General features: G+C 36.5%; 1 protein-coding gene across 4 annotated transcripts in view; it reads right to left on the bottom strand.

Moving 5' to 3' along the window:
• LOC139686173 (protein bric-a-brac 2-like) overlaps window positions 1-26,646 on the bottom strand; it is a 31,564-nt gene extending 4,918 nt beyond the window's left edge. For 3 of the 4 annotated variants that reach the window (XM_071583354.1, XM_071583353.1, XM_071583351.1), the window contains exons 1-4: window positions 26,460-26,646; window positions 24,969-25,489; window positions 24,690-24,863; window positions 9,311-9,608 (exon numbers count right to left, since the gene is read on the bottom strand). In XM_071583354.1, coding sequence (XP_071439455.1) covers window positions 9,311-9,608; window positions 24,690-24,863; window positions 24,969-25,463 — 967 coding nt within the window. In that variant the 5' untranslated portion in view covers window positions 25,464-25,489; window positions 26,460-26,646. Of the gene's footprint in view, window positions 1-9,310; window positions 9,609-24,689; window positions 24,864-24,968; window positions 25,490-25,621; window positions 25,672-26,459 lie in introns of those variants that run through there. The other variant, XM_071583352.1, reaches the window with a different exon arrangement.
• Window positions 26,647-27,581: the final 935 nt, after the last annotated feature.

Genomic DNA, 27,581 nt, shown 5'->3' with positions numbered 1-27,581 from the left:
ATATATACATATATAAAAATATCTCACATTTCAACTTGTTTCACCACTTATCACTATTTTAAATAAGATATACAGAGAGTTAAAGACTTTACTGAAGTTATGTTCAAGGATGCTTCAACTAACTGAACACAATTGGTACTATAAGGCCTCAATAACAGTTAAGTGGCAATCTTATTTTTGAATGTAATTGATTCAACAATGTGTGGCTATTTTCAAACCATTGAAAAAAGAATTCATTTGCACTCTCCTAAACATAGTTAACACTGCGCCATTTAATACAGTCATGAAGTTTAAACTTATAGTTTTAATTACTCACAAATTCAAATTAAGAACAACCAAACAAAGCTTTAGCTAATAACATAATAGACTTCAAAATAAAAATAATGATGTTCTTATTACTTCACCAGGGGTTCTTCAAGCCAAAAAAATCTGAAGCGAGGTTTGGAGGAAAAAGGATTATTTATTATGCCTCTGCTGACAAAAAAGTACATACTCCTAAAATATGCTTCCATTGACAAAACAATGACAATTATCACAATGTTGACAAATTCAAGTTATTAAAATGCTTTTTTCCTCTAAAAATAATTTCAGATTTATCAATGTAAATAGTAGAAATATTAATGCAATAAGGACTTATACATCTTAGTTTGTACCATGAACAAGTTTTAGAAGGATAAAATGGATGCCTTGCTGGCAAAAGTGTCAGAGCATTAACTGTAAAACACAATACTATCAGAGAAGAACTTTAACTTAGCAAATCACAAATTTTGTAAACAAGCCTTTTTCACTAGCTCTTCCATTTGACACCATGTAAACAACCAAGGTCAAAATAGTGGTTCTCTCAGGACATTATTACTATAAATGGCAGGGGTAATCTGCTTTTATAGATCTGTTACTAACTTAGCAGCTCTCTGATTAATCACTCTCAAGAGCATAACACTCGGAAATAATTATATTTTGGTAAGAGTAAATAAGGATTGCTGTCTGTTTCAGCGACACATTTCCCTTAAGCAGGGACCAAGAAATTCCTTTTTAAATATTAAAATTACTTAGGAAATCCTGACTCCTGTAGGCTGCCCTACAAAAATTATATTGACATAAAGCATATATTCGATAATTTTAGCCTCGAGTTAATACTGAACCTATTCACCTTGAATGTGATTCACCTCATTAGGCAAAGTTAACTACAATTACCTTCAATATCATAAAATATACCATGAACTCCACACATAATACACTGAACTTTGAACCACATACATTTTTCTTAGACTTATGGTAGACTAATACATTGAATGTAAAATATGACCATTAAATACAGAATCAGAGTAAATAAATTACAGGTAGATAATCTTGCAAAGCCTGACCCAGCCATTTTGAATTTGCTGCATGCTTATTTACTAGTTGTTTCACTATAAGAGCTTTTAATAATATTTTTTCTAGATACAAAAATATTACTTTTTTACACCCGTTTTTTATGTAGCAACAAAATAGTGAGGTAAGGGATACATACATGAGTATGTATTATAACAAATACCACACATTTTATACACTTGTAGTACCTAATGAATGTAACAATTATATATAAAAGCATGGGCTATAAGTCCCTGGGTCAGCACAAGAATCCTAAATCCTTCCTGAGAAATACTATTTCAACCAAAACATAAAGATAAATATTTATTTATAATTCATTTTTCTGTATACTATCAAAAAATTATAATGTCATGTAGATACAAGCAAAGAGTAACAACATTTGAAACTTCCCACAAATGAAATATTTTTGCAAAAAGAATTAATATTTCCTTCAAAAAAATACTATGGGAATTATTTAATTAATACAATTCAGGGAGTAAAGTTATAAAATAAGTGCATGTCCATTATATTTTTCACTAAAGGATTTTGGTAGACTAGCTCTGTGGTCACCTATGCGCAAGCATAAACATGTATGCGTGTTATTCACAAACATCAATACTTACGCACACAATGCATGCTATATCAGCTGCTGACCTTATACATGGCCTCAAAATGCTTAAACTCCACTGGTGGTAGCTTAAGTCAGCTGCTAATCATAAAAAACCAATTATTTATAGAAGATGGTGCTAACATTTAAAAAGGCACAACGTTTAAATCCTACAATAGTTAAAAACTGAATTTGCTAGCTTATAGGGAATAAAAGTATTGATATAAGAATACACATTACAAGATTGAAAAAACTAATATATTGGAAATTTCACCATGAAAAAATAAAATGAGGCAACTTAAATATAACAAGGAAATTTTTTTAACAATATTAGCATAATGTTATGTTTTGACTTTCAACTGAACACCTAAATGGCAGTTGAAAAATAACACCTGGTGGCCCTGCCTATTACCTGCAGCAAAAAATTCAAATACTTCCAATAAAATTAATATTACATTTTACAGGTGGAAGTAATTCTTCACTAAAATTGCAAATAAAGGAGAAAGAAAAGCACTGACATCACTTCCTTTAAGTGGATGTGTCTGTATGTCTATGAGGTCTGTTCAAAAATTATCACAAATTTTGAATTTCTGCCCAAGAAGCTACGTTGGATTGAAGCAACGTTAATTGGCGGTACGAAATGTTTTCAGTGGGCCGAGAAGATGTGAACAACGAAGAGCGTACCGGATGCCCGAGCACATCAACAACATACCAAAACATAGATGAAGTGAAGAAAATAGTATTGGCCAATTGACGAACCACCATTAGACAAGTTGCTGAGGACCTAAACACATCGATTGGCTCGTGCCATTCGATTTTACCAATGATTTGGGCCTGACACGGGTCGTCGCAAAATTCGTACCAAAATTGCTTAATTTCGACCAAACACAGCAACGCATTAACATTGCTAATGAGGTGTTGGACTCTGTCCGCAACGACCCAAATTTGCTCCACAGGGTCATAACTGGTGACGAATCATGGGTTTATGGTTATGACATGGAAATTAAAGCTCAATCATCCCTATGGAACCTGCAGAACAAGCCAAGACCGAAAAAAGCACACCAAGTTTGGGTGAACGTGAAAGTTTCGCTGACAGTTTTCTTCAACTGTAGGGGCGTGGTGCATCATGAGTTCTTGCCACAGGGAAGAAAGGTAAATAAGGAATATACCTGCAAGTTATGCGCAATTTGTGCGAAGCAATCCGCCCCAAACGCCCGGATTTGTGGAAGAACAAAAATTAGCTTTTGCACCATCACAACGCCCCAGCTCAGTTACTTGTGCACGAATTTTTGCCCAAAAACAACCCACTAATGATGTGGCAGCCACCGTATTCCCCAGATCTGGCCCCCAGTGACTTTTTCTTGTTCCCGAAACTGAATAGGCCCATGAAAGGACGACGCTACGCTACGATAGACGAGATAAAGATGGCATCAAAGGAGGAGCTGAACAGGATCACATAAAATGAATTTTTGAAGTGCTTCAAGGATTGGAGGAAACATTAGCACAAGTGTATAATATCTAATGGGGATTACTGTGAAGGGGACAAAATAGATATTCATGAATAAATAAATAATTTTAGAAAAAAACCACAAAAGTCGCGATACTTTTTGAAGAGACTTCGTATGCATGAAAAACATTTGAATAGCCTGGATGAAATGATCAATTACCTTCTTTGCAAGTATTTTACATGAATAACTTCAGATTTCAACATAATCTGTTCACATAGTTTTTACTAATCAGAAACTAGACCCACACACACACAAAAGCCAGAAAACCTTGTAATATCTTGCTAAATACCATGGAGAAAATAATTTATTTCCAATGTATAAATTTTAACTGTTTAAAGCATTTGTACACAAATTTAATCATAACCAAAATTAACTGAAAATAGGCAGTTTCTTGCATGTACTTACGTGGGTCATTTAAAAAGTCCTAACAAAATCTAAGAGATGGCACTTGAAGTATTAGAAAAGGTTTTATTTTAGTAAGACTCACCCCTTACTAGACTGCTGCTCAAGTTTCAACTATTTCCATTTTCATAGTTGATTGAATCAACTAACTTTCATTTATTTAGAAAAATGGAAAAAAATGAGATTTGTGTGGTGCTGAAACACTTCTATTTCAGAGGGTTAACACCAAAAGAGATCAAAGTGGAGTTGGATTAAGCTCATGGCACATCTGCTGCTTTGTTTTCAACTGTGCATAATCGAGTAAGCACTTGCAACATGCCCATGCATCCACAACTGATGAACATGGTTCAGGATGTTCAGTGGAAGTGACTTCCTTGGAAAATATTGATAAAATCCACAATATGGTTTTGAGTGATAGTTTCGGGTCACTGACATATCACAAGGTTTCAATTCTGCATAAAAAATTCGTGTGAAAAATCTTGGCTAAATGGGTATCGTGCTTGCTTTCAGTGGAAAATAAACACAATCATGTTGCCAGTTTGGAGGCTGGTTTGGCACTTTTCTATTGCAACCCTGAAGAGTACATGCATGATACATACATAGCTGTGGATAAAATTTTGATACACTGCTCACTCCAGAGACAAAGGAACAGTTGAAACAGTGAGTTTCTACAGGTGATCCGGCTTGGATGAAGGTGAAGATGCTGTAATTGACGGACAAGGTGATGGCCACAGTTTCTGGGACGCAAGTGGAATCATCTATATACAATACTTGCAAAAAGGACACCCGATAAATGCAGAGTATTATGCACTCTTATTGCAATGGCAGAGCAAAAAAAGTCCTCATATGGATATAATAAAAATTCTCTTCCATCGAGACAATGTGCAGATGGATACCTGTAGTTTCAATGGCCAAAATTAGGGATTCAAAGTTTGAATTATTACAACATTCACCAAATTTGGTCCCGAGTGACTTTTTTATTTCTGAACTGGGAAAAATGGCTTGGCGGAAAACGATTCACATTGAATGAGGGCATCTCCCACATGGATACATATTTAAAGGACTTTCTGAAATCTTACGTTTTGAACGACTTAAAAAATTCAGAGAAATGCTGGGTAAAGTTTATGAAAAGGAGAAATAAAAAAACTCTGCCGACAAATAAAAAAACTCTGCCAAAAATAATTTGTTTCCCTATTTATTTCTGAGGACTTATCGAATGACCCACATATCTGCTGTCATTCCCTATAATATGAATTTGAAATGAATAGCTTAATAAGCAAGATTTATTAAATTAAATTTGATTGGAATCCATTATTCCAATGGAATGACATTTTTTTAAAAACACTTGTTCATGTAAGTAAAAATAAATCTGCGTCCCAAGCATGCATGTTCATTGTAGTGGCAAATGTCTGCAATTACATGCCTCAAATGCACCAAAAGTCAATTAGTCCAATTCACACCTTCTTTTACACCAAGAAAATATAACAATGATAGTACAATTACAATCCCTAATTGTAGTGGATAAATATTAAAACTAGATCACACAACTTTGAAAACATAATAGCTTTCAAATAAATATCAGATGTTTACAAAAAAGCAATTTCTTAAATAAACACTGCAAAATTTAAATAAAAAAGGACAATGATGGATTGGCATACTTAATCGTACATGAATAAAAACAGCTAATCTTACACAAACAAAAAAAAGGAGAACTAATACCACCGGCATCATGACCAGACTTTCAAAAAGTATATTTAATGTTCATTATTGCCTTTCCCATCAACCTCAGGTCAATGCTTAAGCAATGAAATTTCATTATTTGAACACCAGTATACCAGGGAGAGGCATCATGGGTCCGCAAATTCCATAGCGGCATTTTTTGTATCACACATGTTTTTTTAATGGCATTGCCGTTGCAAGATAATTTTGCTGCCTATCGTTGTAGATGGGGTTTAGGTACTAACAATCCCGCACTTTCCATTATTCTGTCAGGATGTTTCAATTTCATATGCCGCCGCAGATTATCTGGTCGTGTTAGAATGTAGAAGCAAACTGGGCATTGATATTTACCGGGATTATGGTGCATATAATGATTTTTCATATTATTTACAATTTTTCCACAGATTTTACATATCCTTGTACCACAGGCAAGTTTCTCGAATATTGAAGTACAGTCTGAACTTTCATTCTGTGTCAAAGTTCCTGTAAAAAATAAAATCCGAAAGTCAAATTCATATATTCTCGATAATATTCTTACTAATGAAGTCAAAGCTTCACGAAATTCCATGCACTGATGCACAAGAAAATGAATTTCAATTCTTCTGGTAGCAGGCCAATACAAGAGAGGCAGCGTATCATCACTATTTCTCCAGAGGGAACCAAGTCCAGAAAGGTTATATTTTTTAACGTGCATTTAGGGAATGGTTAATTTGAACAGTGTTGATCAGCTTCTCAGATGGCTTGGTGCATACTAAACCATAAAATCACCTCTTGAAAAATCCCTTACACACAGTTCATATCGATGGTAGGAAATGGACCCCTGACCATAGAGTTAGCCAATGATCTGCTTAATCATTTCATCAGGTTGGTATGCTAACCTGCACGTCAGTAATCACTTCTTTGGAAAACCCATGCTTTTAAAACTTTTATCAAAATGAATATTGTGAAAGTGGAATCAAGGATTCAATTTATCATTACGCAGACTTGTTCTTTAAAGAATGATTATAGTGCTTCAACAGGGCTGTAACAATTTTTCCTGAGGTACTTGAAAATATCAAACTACCATTTATCACAACTGAAGTTATATTAACAAAACACTATGCGACTGAATTGTGTAATACAACTCAATAGCATCATTAGAAAAACGCTTCAGCGACCACAAAATGCTCGCATCTAGGCCAAATAAGAGAGGCTGTCTTGGCCTGAGTTTGAATAAGATCATAACATAAGCTCAAACTTTAATCATGACAGGTCATCAATTCTAAGATTGATTTCCCACATTCAATCATTCAGCTCTCCTCTTGCCTAACGTCTTCTTGTCTTGATATTTCTTTGCTTTCGAGCCTACCATTTGTTCATGCATCACATTCGGAGTCTTCCACTGATGTCCTATCCTTCCATAACTGCTTTCTACAAGCCATCATGGCTCAATAGTGCATGATACATCTACCGGAGGTATTGAAGCATTGATTTAGTGAACATTTGTGGATGGTTTGAATTCTAATAATAATAGTTCACAATATACCATGAAATATCTACTAGTGGCATGAAACAATACATGTGATAATAATACTTGCCCATGTCAGCATATGTATGAATACTTACACATCCAAATAATTATTATTATGGCCAAAGGTACTGATACAAAGATAATTAGCAAAAACAGGAGGGTAAAACATTGGAAGCCTAAACTTAATCGAACACATCTGATAGCAAGTTGGTTTTTAGAAGTTGTAATCACACTTGTAAGGAATAATGCCCTCACTAGTTTGAAAAATTGGAATTGGAGAATGGGAACACAACACAAATCCAATTAAAATGCAAACATAAATAATGCATAAAAGACATGTTCCAGAGTTGCTTCAAAATAAACAATACTTGGAAGAACACTCAGAAAAAAACTGGCAGTGACATATTGTTTTAATACATCATATCTAAATGTCAAAATGAGTGAGTTTAAGCATCACAGTATTTACAATTCAAACAAGTAATCATTTATAAAAGAAGATGCAGAGACTCCTTAGCTAATGACATTCAAATAGTTTTATTAACCAATGTCCGTTCAGGTAAGGCATCAAGAGATATATTAGAATTGCACACAGCATCAGAAAAGGAATTGGCCCAAAACAATAAAATTATCATTTTAAATAATTTAATAACTAAACAGCAAAATTAGTTAATACCAAATGCTTAAGATATATTTAAAATATATAGTAGGGGATTAAATATGTTGTCTGAAAATTACACAAACATAAATTTGAAGTATAATATATAATCTAACTGAAATGGTTGATCAATAGATGCTCACTCGGCGAGCAATAATTTCAGCAAAGACAAATGAGTTCCATGGTGAAAGCTTCCTTTGTCATCACGCACAAGTACATCTCTCTCCTATCACCTCTGATGTTCTACCTTGTACAGTGAAACACAGTTTAAATTGTGCTGATCTTTACACCCAATAAAATCATCCGAAGATACTTCAGAGTAATGGCATATAACAACTAATTACATTACCAAAAAATGTAATGTTTGCATCTTAATTTTTAAAATCTTTGTGAACATACTCAACCGGCAATGATGTTCACAAGGAAACACTTTCACAATCATGTAATTCTGAGAATCTAATAACTGAATAACTAGCTGAATATTGTTCAGCAATTCCAATATAAGACAGTAGCATAATTCAGGGTATGTACTCAGCAAATTGAGGCCAATGCAAAAATGAGGTTTATTACTTTAAATTAATGGTGACCAAAGGAAATCACCACTGCCTCTCATTGAGTTACTAATGATGAAATAACTTTCTTCAAAATCTCTTCCTACTTATAGGACTTAGAAATTTAACCATTGGTTAAATCAATTACAAAACACTTGACAGATCAACTGAAATTTAAATGTGCTTAACTTACACAATGACATAGCTATAACTTTTTATAAAATATTAACCATTGCCAGACTCACAAAAGGCAATTTCACCCTTTAAATACTCTATTCAATTCCCAAGAATTGCTCAACAATTTCCCGCTAGGCATGTGATGCTAGTAACAGTATTTTATTTGAAAGTACAACACAAAAAAAGAATGAGTGTAGGAATACTCAAAAGTGGATTCTCCATCCAATCAAGAGAGAGAACTGGACAACTTATGGCAACAAAGACATGTCCAACCAGAAGCTATTGAAAAGAGAGGTTCATCACCTGGCCTCATAATGGAAACCTGCCACCTAATGTCTTCAGCTAACGTGACACCCTAATGCACAGAATATTAAGACTTCAATTATCACTTAGGGAGTCAATCATTGGGCAAATTAGAAATTCTTAATATACAGCCCTAATAATTCAAATCATATCTTTTTTGATGTGTATAATCACCAAAATCACATAGCAAACTTGGAAGAACATCAACAAGAAGCTTAATTTTTCACAACGAAAACACCCTTCTTGACTCCTAGCAGCCAAACAAATAATAAAACCCCTCAATTGCTGCTATCAATTACCTAACCAGAAGTGATAGAAATTTACATGGTTAAATAGTCAAAAACATTCATAACTGTCATTTCAAAGCGTTTTCTGAAGTGAGTGAAACAGCTAACTCAACAGGAGCAATGAATTTTCCTGATGATTTCCTGATATTGGTCATGAAAACAATGGAAAGGAAATCAAGGAACTTGCACATATCACTTCAGGAAAGGCTTTGTATAGGCTTAAAAAGCCAAAAACTCTTACCATCTAACATGTCCAAAGGCTCCTGATGTAATGGCATCAGCTCCGACTCGTGGGACTCAAGGTGATGATGCATCGGCATTGGCTTTTCTTCTAAAGTTACGGGAGGCACATTTGGATCAGTTGGGTGTGGAGAGTCTCTTGATTTTATACGATGGGACACACTGGTGTCAACGTGATTCGCCCCAATATTACTGGAGTTCACATGGTGAGCAGAGGCAGAATCATCATTTTCCATGGAAACTGGGGCTGATAATTGTTCACACGTAGACAATGTTTGAGACACTTGCACCTGATTGTCCTAAAAATAAGACAACTAATTAACCATTCCGAGTCCCATACGACCATGGTACATTGAAAATTGTAAAGCCATTAAAAAGGAATGATTGGATAACTTAAAACATTTTTTTTTAAAGCCCACTTTAATTATAATTCATAAATTCCGGATACAAAGCAAAATGGGTTGACTCGACTTCAGAACTGCTGGAAATAGCTTAACCAAACTCATATCATTTGTTCACCTCATGAAAATGATTTCCTTGAATTCCATTTTTCCCTGCCCATAAGATGTGCCCTGATTTTTCAAGTCAGAATTCAGGTATGATACTTGGATTGGGTAGAAAATATCAAATTATTTTGATGTTAACAATGCAAATAAAATTGAATTGTTGCATTCATAAATTAGCAGCTACCCATATATCAATGTTAATTCATCATTTTAATTTTTATGTGACACTTAGTTTCTATAATTAATTTAATATTATCGAAATTTGAGTTCAAAGCAACCATTTTCCACGCCTTATGACACTCTCACACTGCTTAAGGTTGAATGCCTGTTGACTCCGAGTTAATTGGGAGAGATGCAATATATGTATGCATTAGCATAGGGGCGAATTCCCCATTAGTCCAATGCGTACTAAGTTTCACGGTAGCATCACATGTGACATGTAACTAAATTTATGATTTATTTAGGATGTGCATAAATTTAGGATTCATTTGGGAATATTTTTAGTAAGTATTTTCAAAGAATATGAAAACTCTGTTACTTACTACAGACTCAAAACAGTGATATTATCGACATTTGTAATGAAGGCAGCCATTTTTAAGCCTGATACTGGAAAAAATATGCAATAGTAAGTATTTTTCTGATGAATCAGCTTGCGCTTATAGGCCAAAATTATACTCGTGTACCCTGGCCCATTGGATGCAGACTGGATTTGGAGCACATTTTAAAAGGTTTCCTAAGAGCCAGGAAATGCGGTACATTTTAGTATGTTGATCCCTATCCAGGTGAGCCTACACTAGGCTACAACCTTGACGTGGTGGAAAGGCTTGTGTGTTCTGATGACCCCTAGAAACTGTGCGAGCAATGATAGTTACTCCTGGTAGGGTCACCCATGCCAGATAGGTCGACGGATAGGAGCTAGACGAAAGGTAGTTCATGCAGCATCTCTTCCTCAGGGAGATGGCTGCAAAAGTATCCAACTTGCAGTATCCACCCCAGTGGGTTGGTGATTTCAGTCATGGAGCAGCATTGAAAACACTATCGAGGAGGGAAACTACTTCCAAATTATACCTCCCACAACTTATTTACAACGGCAAGGCTTATACAGTTATCACATGACTTCCTTACAAAGTGGAATGAACAGCAGCAGCAGCAACAGCAAAGAAGACACTGAAGGGGGCTTCAAATCAAACCAGTTAAAATAGGGACAGAGTGTTAGGATGAAGCTGAGAACAGAGGTAATGAGCAAATATAAGGTGTGAGATGGAAGGAAAGGGGAGGTTACTGGAGTATGAGTTTATAGAGTAATATAGAGTGGAAGAGAAGAGAGCTGGTGAGGGGTGGTAGTAGTATATAATATAAGGTAGAAAGAAGCATAATAAACAAAATGCATGGCAAGGGCCTAGCCACAATGACACACTGGTTCCAGTTAGATCACCAATGTTGGGCTTGGATGGAGGTTGGATGAGTGAGTGGCTTAAATACATTCAACATGGGCTTTTGCCTACCGTCTGCATGTAGCAGGCAGGCCAAACATAGGTTGACACCATTGACCGAGAGCTCTAAATGCCACCCCACTACAGCGAAAGATACAAGAAAAAAGGCCAGCTTTAGCAAGGAAGAAAGTCATCTCTCATCAAGACAATGCATGCCCATGCACAAGTGTTGTTTCCACATTGGAAAAATGCATGACCTAAGATACGAATTGTTGCCACACCTGCCTTATTCGCCAGATGTGGCTCATCAGATTTCCAGCTCTTCCACAAGCTCAAAATTTTCCTCAGGGGACAGAGATTCTCTTCAAACAAAGAACTAACAGCCGAAGTAGACTGGTATTTTGCAGGCCTGAAGGCATCTAATTTTCAAGTGCATTAGTGTACAGGGAAACAACATTGAAAAATAAAAAAGTTTCACTGAGGTACATTGTTTATTTCTATTCCATTTAGAGAACTTTTCAAATTACCCTCGCATATAGAATTGAAGAAGGATTTATTGTACTGTGGGACACCAGGTTACTTCTGTTAGGCGACTCAAAGAAATGTAGTCGTGATTAGTCCAATCAAAACCTATCGTAAATAGTCGACTACAAAATAATAATAATAGTAATCCAGATGAGATCTTTTAAGATTTTAAGAAAAAGAATACTTATTTTGTCCAAACTCGGTTTCAATGCTTTATGGGTGAATGAGAGAATGTACAGTCCTTTGTATCATGTCGATTGGCAGTTTTTAGTGGAACCTTGCGGAGAATGTTTAGAATGTTAAGAGAAAGGATGTCGGAGAAAGTGCATGGTGAAATGAAAATCACATAAAGATATTAACATTGACTTTACACAGCAGATACTCTATTCAATTGGATATTTTTTACATTTCTTTTCCAAATGACATTTTTCATAACCTAAATGAAAGCAAAATGCTCTGTGAAAGGTTGTAAGTAGCAGTTTTTCTGAAAGCCCCGGGAAATGATACGTGGGTTGTTCAATAAATCCTTAGAAAACCCAATATATGGCACTTGTATTATCAGAAAAGGTCTGCTTTCCGTAAGCCTCATGCCTCACCGAACTGTTGTCCAAGTTTCAGCCAGGTCCATCATGTGGTTCCATTTTCATACTCAATTGAAGCAACAAACTTTAGTTAGCTGAGCGAGTGAAATGAGAGTCGTGCAGTAATTAAACCAAGATGAACATTGTTTGGGAGGCCCATTGGAAATGACTTCCTCTGAAATTATCGAAAAAATCCACTATATTGTTTTGACTGATCGATGCATCAAAGTTCGTTAACTAGTTTGAGGCCACAGACATATCAAAATGTACTGTGTTCTCAATTTTGCACAAACAATTGGGTGTGAAAAAAATCTCGACTTAATGGGTGTCATGCTCGCTTCCAGTAGAGAATAAGACAAGAGTGCCGTCGATTAGAAGGCTGGTTTGGCACTTTTCCACTGCAACCCGGAAGAGTTTCTGCATCGATACACACGTAGCTGGGGACGAAACATGGGTACACTACTCACTCCAGAGACAAGGGAACAGCCGAAACGGTGGGTTCCTAGAGGTGATCCGGCTCGGATGAAGGTGAAGATGGTGAAATTGGCCGACAAGGCGATGGCCACAGTTTTTGGGATGCACGTGAAATCATCTACGTATATAACTTGCAAAAAGAACAAACGATAAATGGAGTATTATGAGTCATTGTTGCACTCAATTGCCATTGAGCAAAGAAATAAAGAAAAAACATCCTTATTTGGCAAAGAGAAAAATTCTCCTCCCTCAAGACACTGTGCAGGTGCACACCTGTGCAGTTTTGATGGCAAAAGTTATGGAATCAAAAATTTTAAAATATTACAGCACCCATTATATTCAACAGATTTGGCCCCCAATGACTTAATTTTATTTCCAAACTCAAAAAAATGACTATGGAAAACAATTCACATCTAATGAGGAGGTCATCGCTAACACAGATGCCTATTCTGAAGACCTTCCAAAAATCATACTTTTTGGATGGTTTAAATAGGCAGGAAAAACACTGGGAAAGGTGTACCAAACTAAAAGGCGATCATGTTGAAAAATAAAAAAAAATCTACCCAAAATAATATTTTTCTATTTTTTCAAAGGACATTATTGGACGACCCCCATAGTAGACTGTGTAGAATACCTTTGCGCACCTTACAATTTGTAATAATAATAATAAAATGCCTTCATTGGGACGAGATTCAGACTAAATAGTCTCCTCTTCCAACTAACTAGAGGGCACTTCATGCCACAGCAATTGGCAGGTATATGACTAGACTGCACAAAAAAGTAAGACTGCATTATAGTGAAACTCCTCAGATTCACAAGTTAATTCTCGAGATTAGGCAAATCCAAAATCATAGACTCCATGATGACATATCCAGGCAGTCTCTCTTATGCTTCACAACAACTATTTCTCTGACTTAAAAAATCTAAGTTTTAATAATAATAAAATAATATTAATATCCTTTCTGGTATTATTTACAATTCTAAAGGAGGTTATGGGAAAATTTATAAGATATTAACAGAAATGAAAACAACAATTTGACCTGGTAATAGTGATAATATTTAAGGTAAGGAAGGATCTGATCAAGATTTGTTTACGAAAAAGTATCAATGGGACTCAACTTTTTTTCTGTGATCTATTCTTTTGGAATTTTCAAGACAGAAATCTTTTACAAACCGAATGCTTGTAAATAATTATAGCAAACCATAGAGTGGGTAGTAAGACAATCCCAAATTTTTTACACGCATGACAAAGTCAAACCTTTTGCCTTGAAAACACAATCATGGCATCAACTAAGTTCACAACTAACATAGCGCCCACTTTGGAAAATTTTCGCCATCTAAAAAAGTAGTTCTGGTTTAAAAATAGATATACTGAATCAAAAAGTAGGGGACTAAGCACTGTTCCAGCAAAAATGAGAATCAAGTCCTGAGACTTGATTGCACAATTACAGGCCTCCACTGCTATGATTCACCAAGGCTCTAAGTTAAATGAACATAAAAAGAAGTTTCAGTTTCATCCCACAACAAATCTAATTCTTTTTTCTGATCAAAATTATCAGTTTGGAACAAATTTATGTGAAGGAAGCTTAACAACTCAAAGGAAAAATTGCATTCCCAGTTATTTTTCTTGAGCAGTTTCAGTACGCATGATGGTTTAGGTGAACTTTGGTTCAATCTACACAGTTCAGATTGGATTTTTATAATGTGTTCAGTAGGATACAAAGTATACGTTCACATGTGGCTATTTCTATGCCTTTTAAACTACTGAACCACGAACAGCTACATGTCAAGGAATCACTTCGTGGAAACTAACCATCTTTATAAACCATTCAGATGAGAATGGCAGCTCTTATATAATTTCATTGAAAAAAGGATAATTTCACAAAACGATAGAATAGCGTCACACACTTATTTGTGGATTTTTTCATTCCATATTTCCCGAAGAGAAATAAGAGCATTGGAAAAGAAAATTTAAGAAGGTTGCAATAACACTGCCAAGAGCAATGCAACACAAGATTAAGTAAATTGTTATTTTTAAACATGTATCATTAAAGAAATCAAGTCTGCAGTCCGGGGGTTGTACATTGCAGATAAATTACCCATCCCTCCAATATATTCCTCCCTTCTGTAAAAACAAATCATTCATTCAGCCTAATTTACTCAATCAAACAAAAAACATTCCAACTGTACTCAGTTTCTCTCTATTAGTGATCTTATCATTCAACGATCTGCACTACCTTCTACCTATTTCTATGTTTACACCCATCTATTTCACACTCGCTTCTTCATCATCTTATCTGTAATGCATGGTTTCCATGCCATTTTCCAATTTGCTGATCCAATAGCTTCATTCGTGGCTTTCAGGATCCCTTTTTAGAGATGTTCCCATCACCGAAGTAAAAATAACACCATAACTTTCCACTCAATTTTATTCAGTAAAACTAGTTTCGATGCATCCTCAGGATGACCTGACCAGCCAATGCCTCAAGGATGATGCCCATGCTTCGAAACTAGAAGTGCCGAATAAAATTGAGTTGACAGATGCATTGTTATTTTTACTTCAGTGATAATGGATTTCCACAGAGTTAAGCCTGAAAATATCAAATAGATGTTCCCATATTTCTCCTACTTTAACACTTAACTACCCACTCTCCTCCTTCCACCATGCCTCATACTTATTTATTTGTTTTGCTGTCCTTCCATTTAATCTTTTTCGTCCCACTCCGCATCTCTATAGCCTCCAAAATGTATGCCTATCACCTTCCTTCAACAACCATGTGGTTGCACCAGGCAAAACTATGCTCCATATAAAAACTATCACTACTTCTCTTTTCATCCTCAATCAATGCCCTGATCATCAACCCTCTCCTCTCTCTTTCCCAATAAAATTCTTCTCCTCATGTCCCTAATCTTGGACCACCTACCTTGGGGCAAAAAAATACCAAGATAGCTGAACTGCCCTCCCATTTTAATATGTAACTTACCACATTTCCTGGCCCTGAAAATGAAGTTCTTTTACTCCAAAATGAACTCTAAAATCAGCCTGAAACTTATGGCCCAGGTGCATAAGGTCATTATTTAAATCTATAGCCAGTAGCTGATTCAACGGAAAAATACTTAATATTAAGTAACGATGATATTACTGTTTTGAGTCGGTCGTAAGAAACTGAGTTTTAATATTTTGTTGAAAGTACTTCCTCAAGAAGTGCCATATAAATCATCAATGCATACAACCAAGCGTGTTTAGTTACATCACACACATGTGGTGTCGCTGCGAAACTTAATACACATTGGGCTAATGGGGAAGTCGCCCCTATGCTATTACATGCATTGGATCTCTCCAAATAAACTAGGAGTCTACAGCTATTCAACCTTAAATATTATAAGAGTGTCAGGGAGATATAAAAAAATGGTTGCTTTTAAAACAAATTATGATATATCAAAATAATAACAAAAAATAAGCACAGGATAAAAAGTTGAATTTAAAATAACCTCACCGGATCCTAAGAAAAAAGACTGTCATACAATATTGTATTTGAACATGAAGTCCTGAATTAGCCTTAAGAACATGGAAACAAGGCAGCTTAAAGGTGTCTACCAAACAGACCTTTGGGTTGATTACTGTGTTACTGATTCGATCTGAGTTTAATATGTTTTTAAAGAATGCAAATCATTCAGAGTACTTGTAACTTGGCACTTTATTTGAACAATAATTATTTCTAAATCAAGTTTGAAACTTTCAACGCTTAAGAAGTACCAAGAAAAAAAAGGGATTCAGTCCTGATTCCAGACGTGCCATCAGGACTAAGTACCAATGTTATGCAGATTGAGCCAGTAGTAAATTATACATTATATCAAAGAGAACACATTACAATGCCTTCAAAGCAGTGAAGTGCTACCTCAAAGCACCTTAAAAAATCAAAATGTAAACTCCAAAATTTTGGAGGCTTTACAGGAACAAGATGTTATGATGAAAGACTGTACGTACAATGTCACATGTATTCGTAGTTGTGCCAATAGTGCCACAGTTCGCTAAGTTAAAGCCAGCTCTAAACGCAAGGGCATTTCACTATGGCAAATTCGACAATACTGTGGGAGATACCATGACAGTAACTTTTAATGGAGTCATCTACTAATGCACATTATAATGCAACAATTTTAAAGTGCAAAGGCAAATGATTTCTACTCTTTAAAATTGCTGCATTGCAATGCACATTAGCTGATGATTCCATTAAGAGTTACTGCTGCAGGATCTTCTGCAGTTTCTTAGAATTAGTCAGAAGTTACCACATTATTTAAGTTATCAGTCTACGAGTTTTGACCACACAAAATATGATTACGGCATTTCATTAAAAAGTTTAATGTTTTTGGTCGCTCATTATTTGTTGATATTTCATAGCCCTTAGATATGAATAAAATTCACAAGAATAAACAGGAAATTCAGTGGTGGGAGGGGAAAACAAAAGAATATCAAACTACACTGCTGACAACTTTTAGCTTAAAATTTGATACACCATAGTTTTGTATTCAACTGACAGTAAATGCTTATAAACAGGCTTGAGTCACTGGCCCAATGCATGGACCTTAAGCCCTGCCATCTTCAAGCGGGTTTCCCAACCAGGAGAAGTCATCACACCCCTCCTCTTCGATGAAGAGGTGGGACAGTGTGGTGTCAACCTGGGATGGATCCCGTTTTGGTGCAAACTGAATCTTGTTACCTTCAAAAGAAGTCTAATTCAATTTTAATCTAACTTTAATTAACATTGCCGGCCCTGGTGGTGGCAGGGTAACGTCCTCAAGTTCCAACCCAGAGGTCATGGGTTCGAATCCCGCCTAGATGGTTTTTCCTCCGCATAGGGCTTGGGTGTATGTAATTTTCAAATTGCTATATAAATGTTCAAAGTCTGATGTAAAGGTCAAAGTGCTGTTTTCGGACAGACCCAAAATAAACAAATAAATATCAAGCAAACTGCAGCATTTTACACTATCGTGGGTCGAAATTGATAATAGGATTGGCTTCACTTGTCACACTCATATCCAGACTGGTGTTAATTACGAGGATTGCTATTTATATTCGGTGCCTCGACAACACTAAGTGCTTCATGCGCCATCTGACGTTTCAATCGGAAAGTTTGAACCTTTTGAGGCTAAATTTCTTCAGAGCACTTGTAGGTTGATCATAACTTCTGTTGTTTACTGAGACTCGAAAATTTTGTCTCAGCAAAAAAATGGAGTTAACTCGTCAACACTTTTGGGCGATGATTTTTTATGACTTTCCACGTGGATTATCAAGACTGGAGTCCATCGGTCAACTTACTTCCACTTGCGGCGATAAAGCCCCATCCTTTGCCACTGTGAAATGCTGGTATAATGAATTCCATCATGGCCGCTGTTCACTCAGCGAGGAAAGTCGTGAAGGTCGTCCAAAATCAGTTGTTGTGCCAGAAAACGTTGATGCTGTGCAAGAACTAAAGAGGAAGATCGCCATGTGACTTATTGTGAGATTGAGGCACCCTTGGGGATTAGTATGACGAGCATCAATAAGATATTGCATTAACATTTAGCTGTGAAAAAAATTTGTTCAGATCGGATCCCGCATAATTTGACACAAAGCTCAAAAAGATGCTCATGTCAATTGGTGCAAAGAAATGCTCAGCAAATTTAACAATCGAGGTGCATCAAAAGCTGTGTATAACATCTACACAGGTGACAAATCTTGGATCTATGCATATGAGCCCGAAACAAAACAGCAATCCACTGTATGGGTCTTCCAAGATGAACCCAATCCGACAAAAGTGATCCATAGTTGAAGCACGTCGAAGCAAATGCTTGCCTGTTTCTTCGGAATAACTGGACATGTGGCAACTGTACCGTTAGAGCATCGTAGAATAATTCTGAATGGTACACGAGCATTTGTTTTCCAGTAGTGCTTTGTGAAATACGGAAAAAGAAGCGGCAATGAAGGATCATTCTTCATCACGACAATGTAAGCTCTCACAGATCGGCTGAAACAACTGCGTATTTGACTGACCAAAATGTCGAATTGATGGGTCATCCTCCATTCAGTCCTGATTTAGCACCTATGGACTTCTTTTTATTCCCGTTTATCAAGAAAAAATTGCATGGCCAACGTTTTTCAGAGCCTGAAGAAGCCGTTGATGCCTTCAAAAATCATGTTTTATAGGTACTTTAATCGGAGCGGAAAAAGTGTTATGAAAATTAGTTTGAGCACATACATAAGTGTATTGATTATCATGGAGAATACTTTGAAAAGCAAAAAAGCCATTTTCAACAATAAGTAGTAGTAGTTTTGAGGGGAGGCGACCGACAGCTGAGGTCATTTGCGCCATAGGGGATGGATAGGAAAGGATGAAGGGTGGAGAGAAACCCGGCGTCGGCATTAGCCTACTCTTTACGAAAGGCGCCAAGGGGTCCGCAGTTTAACGTCCCATCCGACGGACGGCGTACTCACTCAAAGTGCCCTCCACAAAGCACCTCAAGGAGGGATCGAGATACCTCTGAAAAATATTCAACACCGCCGGGATTTGAACCCAGGCCCTCTGGGTGGGAAGCCAGTGCGCTAGCCCCCGCACCATCTCGATCCCCAGCTTACACACATTCTGGAATGATGTGGACAAATATAAATGAAATATAATAAAGGTTATAATTACATCATGCACCAAATACGAGGGTTGCTATTTACATTTTCAGCCTAATAATGAAAAGACCGTAATTCAACAATAAATTACGGTCTTTTCATTATTAGGCTGAAAATGTAAATAGCAACCCTCGTATTTGGTGCATGATGTAATTATAACCTTTATTATATTTCATTTATATTTGTCCACATCATTCCAGAATGTGTGTAAGCAGGGGATCGAGATGGTGCGGGGGCTACCGTACTGGCTTCCCACCCAGAGGGCCCAGGTACAAATCCCGGCAGTGTTGAATATTTTTCAGAGGTATCTCAATCCCTACTTGAGAAGCTTTGTGGAGGGCACTTTGAGTGAGTGCGCCGTCCGTCGGATGGGACGTTAAGCTGCGGACCCCATGGCGCCTTTCGTTAAGAGTAGGCTAATGCCGACGCCGAGTTTCTCTCCACCCTTCATCCTTTCCTGTCCATTCCCAATGGCGCAAGTGACCTCAGCTGTCGATTGCCTCCCCTAAATACAACTACTACATGTGTGTAAGCTTAGCTCCACAAGTATTTTGTAGTCAAATTGCTGCAAGATTACATGCGTTAGTAGGAAGAGGTAAGACAAAGATTTTTCCTTTTTAATCATATTTATTATTTTTCAGAACTATTTGTATCCTTATTATGTTGTTGCAGATGTTTCAGGCATGGATGGCTAGACCAAAGAACAATGGGCATCAATTTTGCTCTTGATAACTTGAATGGGACAATGGACAACAGGTACAGGAAACCATTGAAGTTGGCAGTAAAAATTAGGGTCCTCATATCGATCAATGGCAATCAGTCCATATCAAAATCAGATTATGGGAGTTCCTGGGAAAGTAAAAGGTAATTCACCCTCCTTAGCAAGATGGGTAGTTAACTACCATACCGCTGTTGTGAGGAAAACTAAAAACTAAACAGTTCTGGCACCTTAACACAAGAAATCTTTACCAAAACCCCATGGAAAAAGTTTTCAATGTTCTCAGGCAAACTGTTGGTCTAAGCACTAACCTAATCCATAGCATTTCTGGACAGAATTTGAAACAGCATTAATTAATAATTTGGTTTCCAACCATGGCCAAGGAAATACTTAGGATGATGACCGCAATCTTTTGATTGACTTATTGTCTCTTTTTAAGGAACAGAATATTGCATCCCGTTCAGACAAACCTAATGATGACAAAAGCAAGGAGTGGATTAAATAAAAATAAAACGGGTCCATTATACAAGTGGATGTTCATGTGGTATACACATTTCTTCAGGTTTATCGTTGTAACCAATTTCGAGTAACCCTTACAACAAATCCTAATTTTTTACAGAATGCCTATTTAAATTTTCTTTTAGATAATGATAAACAAAACCAAACCTGTCCATCTAAAAACTTCTTTCTGCTATTACCAAGACATCACTGCAGCTATGAGTGAATTAACTCAACCAAGGCATCCGAAATATTTGTCCAATTGAATAATGTCAATATTGTCCGGAACAGTTGGTTTATTTCCATGCATCACAAAATTTTAGGAGCCAACAGATGAGTCAAAAATAATGTAAAGGGTAGGAGAATAATGTCGTGGGTGTACTACTAATTGGAGAAGAGGTTCTGACGAGATCGAAAGAATGAAGAGAGGAACATTATGGTAAAATTAGCTGGTCAGTGACCTTGAAAGAGGGAATATTATGTCCTTAAGGAAAGCTTAGGACCATGAATATCTGACTACAAGGCACTTAAGGCATTCAAAGAAATGAAATCAAATAAGGGAGTTGGAATAGATGACATCCCTACAAATTACTTTTATCATTACAAACTATTAAGTTTTTATGAACCAATTCACAGCATTTATGAGAGGGGAATTCATCAAGAAGACTTTGTTGTATCAGTACTGATACCTGGCCCAAAAAAGGAAAAAAAAACAACAGATTGTGAACATCATATCATAAGTTTCTTTTAATATGAGGCAAAGCTGTAATTTGAAAACGTCTACAAAAGGATGGAGAAGGGAGCAAATGAGTGCATAGAAGGTGAGTTTGGATTTAGAAAGGGGAAGGGTATCCACTTGATGGCAATGATGAGGTCAACAGTAGAAAGAAACATTACAGTACAACAATTGAGTTGTTTGAGAGATCCTGAGAGTGCAGCTGAGAAAATAGGGTAGAATTAACAAATTTATTACAGAAAATATGAGAAGCATGGATGGATAGGTAACTTGCCCACAATCTGTACATAGCCAGACTGATCCGGTGAATGTGGAGGTTGGAGAGTCAGGAAAAGTAATGCTAGCCATGGAAGTGAGACAGGGATACCAACTGACACCGGTTCATTTTATTTAACGTAATGGTAAGGGAGGCTTGGAATTAGGTTGGAGACAGTAGTGAAATTAGGTGAGAAATCCATAAATTAAGAAGTGGATCTGAAAAAAAAGGAAAGCAATACATTTTCAGGAGCTTCAAAAAGACACAGCTAAGATGAAAATCTGCTATACAAACAGTAAAGAATGCAAGCTTTAGCATCTGCTATGATGATGAAAACAGAAGGGCAAGTGATAAGTGGTTGAGTTTGAGAAAATGACAAACGGCGTAAAGGTGCATGTGGTCAAATGAGGTCGTAAGATTGAACAGTGACCCCTCGTGGAATGGAGACATCAAAGGTGCTGCAGCAAGTGCAAAGAGAGACAGCTGTTTTAGAATAATTTCATTACATAAAAAGAAATCATAAAAGCTAGAATAAGATTTTATAAAGAGGAAAGATTAATTCCAAAAATCAGTAAACGAGCTCGTGAGGACAGAGCATGAATGGCATAAGCAGAAAAGAAACAAGAATGCAAAAAGAAGCAAAATGGCTTGAAGTAAAAAAGGAACTACTTCGTGGCAAGTACAAAATGGCTAAGCATGGTAATATGAGGGCCATCTGAAAAGTTTCCTGCTTCAACAAGAAGATAGCTACACCGTTCAATACAAATAGGCGCATGAGTTGAAAGGTACACACCAAAATTTCAGCTATTTTCGATACATAGTTGCTGTTCAACATTTGTTTGAATTGAGTCATTGCAAAGGTTTTCGTGAAAATGGAAAGTATTGAGTATAGAGCTATCATTGAAGTATAGAGCTATCATCTTGAAAGGCGAATCACCTACGCAAATCATAGACCAGTAGGGTGCAGTGCATGGGGACTCTGTAGGATCAACTGTAAAATATTGGGCGGCTGAATTCAAGCTTGGCTGATGATGAGCATTCTGGACAAATACTGGACCGAATTAATATTAGTGGTCATCTACCAATTATGGCAGGTTTTGATGAACAAGAGTTACCCAACAGTGCAGCAGCAATTCCCTTGTCTTTCTTAACGAAACACGGCCCAACATCCTATCTTACACTAGGCCCATCTTCAATTCTGCATAAGATGGCGGTCCCATAAGTACCTGGTCTGACCTAGAGATGGCGGTAGTTGTTGGAAAAATATCACGGCATTAGAAAGTATGCAATCTATAAAGCATATGTTTAATATTTGAAGATCGTTTAGCATTTGTTTGGCAGCCATCAATAGTGAACGTTTTCGGTGAATTTGTGAAAATGGAGAAAATCGTTACATGATACAATACATTTATTTGAAAGGCCTCAGCCAAACTAATATAAAAGCTAAACTGGATTCTAATCTGAGTGAGTCTACTCCTTCGTTTATAACAGTAAAATATTGGGTAGCAGAGTTTAAATGAGGCAGTACGAGCTGTCAAGCTGAGCATCACATTGGTCGACCAAATGAGGTGATGACTCCAGAAACGGTGAAGAAAATCCACAAAGTGATACTGGATGATTGTCGACTGAAAGTGTGCTAGCTCGCAGACATATTAGGTATTTCAAAAAGTGCGGTACCTCACATATTAACAGAAAATTTGGACATAAGAAAACTGTGTGCAAAATGAGTGTCGCATTTGCTCACACTGGAGCAAAACTAGTGTCGCGATGATATCTCAATTGAGAGTTCAGCAAAGTTTCACAGCAACAAAACACAATTTTTGCACAGTTCCATAACCATGGATGAAACATAGGTCCATTACTTCACACCCGGGACAAAAGAACAATCAAAACGATGGATTCAAAAGGGAGAACCGGCTCCAAAGAAGGCAAAGACAGTTTCATCTGCAGGCAGGCGTCGGTTTTTTGGGATGTGTGTGGGATAATTTTCATTGACAATCTTGAAAAAGGAAAAACCATCAATGACTAGAGTTATGCAAACTTATTGTAACGTTCAAGCGAAGAAATCAAGCAAAAGCGATCGCATTTGGCTAAGAAGAAAGTGCTGTTTCATCAAGACAATGCACCAGCTCACAAATCCATAATTGCAATGGCCAACTTTCATGAATTAAAGTTTGAATTGCTACCTCATGCAACCTTTTCGCCAGATTTAGCCCCCTTGGATTATACGATCCCATATCACAGACCTTGGGGGAAGCTAAGGTTACCCAGGCACACCTATGAATCGAACTAGGGCCTACTGGTCACTAGCCCAGCACCCACTAGACAACCATACCCTAATAGTTAATACAAAATTAATGAAATAAACCCAGCATGTTGAATTCTAAATACCTTTGTGTGTAATACTTTCTTGGCAAAACCAAGTTAATACAAACAATATTTGAAATGTATACAACTGCAAATGTTTATACTCCAAATTAAACAAAATAAATTAATGAGGTATATCACCTATCAGCACTACTACCATGACATACAGACACCTTACATTATGTAGAAGTATGAAGAGAGTTGAAAGTCCATGAAAAATGCAGTTTATCTTACAGGAAAAACGTCTGAGATGTACATGTTTCAGATGAATCGCCTATCCCTACAACCTATTCTCATATTCTGCAACAGTCATTATTTCTACCCAATTTACTCAATTGAACACCTTGAAATCTACCAAACAAACAAATGCATCCTGATTTCGCTGCATATTACTATACCTGTATATTAGTGAGCTCATCACTGCTATGGCAAGAGTATATGTACCTCTTCCCTCCCTGATGCTAAATTGATCATCCCATAACTAATCATTTGCCATGCTCCCATCCTCATAAAGATGATCCTATGAAGCCCACTTTAGCAAATGCATTTTTTCATGCACATTTAAAAATCACAGTTTAGCATGAATAGGTTAAATAATCACACCACAGGAAAAATAAAGAGCACTAACCAATCCGTCCACACTATGGAATGATCCTTGGTAATCGCCCCCACTAACATCCAGTTCTTGCTTGATTTCCTCAACAGGAGAGACCACTTCAACTATATCAGGCATGTCAGAATCTGGGACAAGGCTCTTTGGCAATATACTCACGGGGCTTGCATACCCACACTGGGATGATGGCTGAAATGAAGATGAATAGAGGGTTAAAAATATATGAAAATTTATCTACTAACAAATATCAATCACAGCACAAATGGCAAGGTCATTAGCACCCTGTCAATTCACCTGGGAGTCTGATGGAAATCTCTCAATGATGGAGGCCTCACATGCTCCTGATGATTTTCGTCTTCGCTTAGCAGAGGGTGGTCTATCATGATCACCGATTAATTGGCGGGTAATGAGCTCAGACTGTGTTTCGGGCTTGTTTACGTTACTATCGGTCAAGCCTCTTATCTTAAGGGCTTCTGCTGTTTTCAGGAACATAGGTAACAGATGCTGACTCACATTTACTTCACCCTTGTACATGAACTGTAACAAAGCTCTCATTTCCGTGTAGTTCACATCTTTTAGGAACACTATTGGATGAGGATGCTGGTTCTGTACGAAGAGGGTTTCAAAATATGGGCTACAAGCGGAAAGAATTGTCTGATGTGCCCTAAAAGTTTGACCATCACAGGCCAAAGTCACATCCACTAGGGCCTCTCGTTGTAACAAATTACTCAATACATCAGCCAAGTTAGCAGGGTGATTGTTCCACCGAAGACAGAATTGTTGTTCCATGTCTACCTAATTTCTCCAGGGCTGATCTAAAATTATAAGGTTAAATTAATTTCAAAAACAAAACAAATTACTTAATGAGTAAGAGTAACTAAGTCGTACGACAGATAGTAATTTCCCAAGTAACCAGTCATAAAAATATCAAGAGAAGAGTTATTTACTATTTCAGACATCATGAGTTTCTAAAAACACACTTATGAACAGGCTTACGAAAATAACACGTGGAGAAAGGAGAAAACAAACTCAACTCTTTGTTTTGAACGCACTATTACCTAACATTAAATTTCACTGTCCATAAGGGAAATATGATCAAAGCACGTTGAACCTATTCAAGGGAGCAATGCCTTAGACAATGAATGCGAAATTTACTTTTAAATGACTCATTATAAAACAAATTACTGAAATGTTGTACACGAACACTTCTTCGATCGTCATACAAGTGATAAACAAATAAAACTCGATTTAAGGTCTTGCACAATATCGACATTAGTTGGTGGCTTGACCCACTCCCGAGTTGGACATCGATACAAATTACTGCTTCAAAGTAGCACTAAAGAGAACGAGATACTCGCGACACAATGTGATTTTAGCCATGTGAAATTAAAACTTCCGAGTCCGAAATTAACTCACACAACAACAAAATGGTGGCTAACCTCTGGCTAAAAAGTTTAATGTTAGCCTACGTAAACTAACCTATACTTAGTTAACGGCATATATATAGGACATGACAGCAAAACAAATGTCCTTAGGAAGCCTACCAAATGTTAAATATCGACAGGGGAAGATTCAGTATTTCTTATTTCAGCAAAATTTAGGAGCATTTAATATGTCAACAATGTTACCAAAAAATAATTTTTTCCTATAAATCTTTGCCCCATAGTACTTAACATTACTAAATAGCAAGAATAAGCCATGTCTTACTAATAAGGCTCAACGTACGTAATTATGAGAAATACAGTGAAAACCAATTCGACGATTTGGAATATCAGATTCACATACCGTCCAAACCCTGCGAAGAATTCTTGTGTAAAGTTCTCGAATTTATCTCATAATACAGCTGCAACTGACAAAGAGGGATGCACTAACAATCATTCGTCACACAGAAATTGAAAAGATCAATGTTTGCTATGCACACCGCGCCATTATGTAATAACCAGTTGTAGCAGATGACACTGAACTGAGTGAACCAGATTCAGACATTGAATAGAGGAACATGTATTATTGGACTATCATTTTAGACACTCTTTTAACATTTGGACATTTTCGCAACATCAGTTTTCCAGTAATACAATATATATTTTATCTTTATTATTTACAAATAAATTTATGTTTTGTCCGTAGTTTTTGTAAGTTTTGATAGAGAATAGTGAAGATAATAAAATTGATCTGGTTCTCTACGCGGTTATTTCAAATATATGGTTTTTGTAATCAAACCCATCCCAATTTATTTAATCACTGCGTTTAATCAAATGGATGGGAGTGAATGATAACAAAAGGTTGAAATCAATTTATTTAGAATTTATAGGCTATTTAAAAATGTTGCTACTTGTCCCAAGCCGTTTCCATGAAGAATATTTCCAAAAGTTAATGCTCAAGGGGATTCAGTTATTTAGACATGATTTTTCTATAATTCAGTTCATTATTAATTATTCATTATTTATTTGTATAAATTATTTATTGCCATTATTTATTCATTACGATTAATTATTCATTGCTATTAATTATTTATCGTTATTAAATACTTAAATTCATTATTTACATTTTATAAAGAACGATTAGAACTTTGGAGATGAACTAATAGTACTATGAACACTCAGCTCATTGGGTGCTATGTCCAGCAGTGGAGGAGAAAACTCTCATTCTGTATCCAAACTTAATTCAGTTGTGATAACAGCAAATAATTGTGAAAGATTTAATATGGAGTGTATTTAAGAATCTTGGCCATTGCGGCAAGAGTAGAAGTATGTGTAGAACACTCGTCATTCCCTGTTTTTTGCTAACTTTGCTCAATTTGAGTGATACATTTCCAGTAGTGAGCCCTTTTTTGAATGTGTGAGTGATTGTTTTCTTGAGTGCTTGTGAGTGTGTCAGGTCTTTTCCTTTCCCTGGCCTGGAATTAAT

The sequence above is a fragment of the Hetaerina americana genome, unplaced genomic scaffold, assembly GCF_022747635.1.
Source record: "Hetaerina americana unplaced genomic scaffold, ioHetAmer1.1.p SCAF_130, whole genome shotgun sequence".
Classification (NCBI taxonomy): Eukaryota; Metazoa; Arthropoda; class Insecta; order Odonata; family Calopterygidae; genus Hetaerina; species Hetaerina americana.
This window is presented reverse-complemented; position numbering and strand designations above follow the sequence as displayed.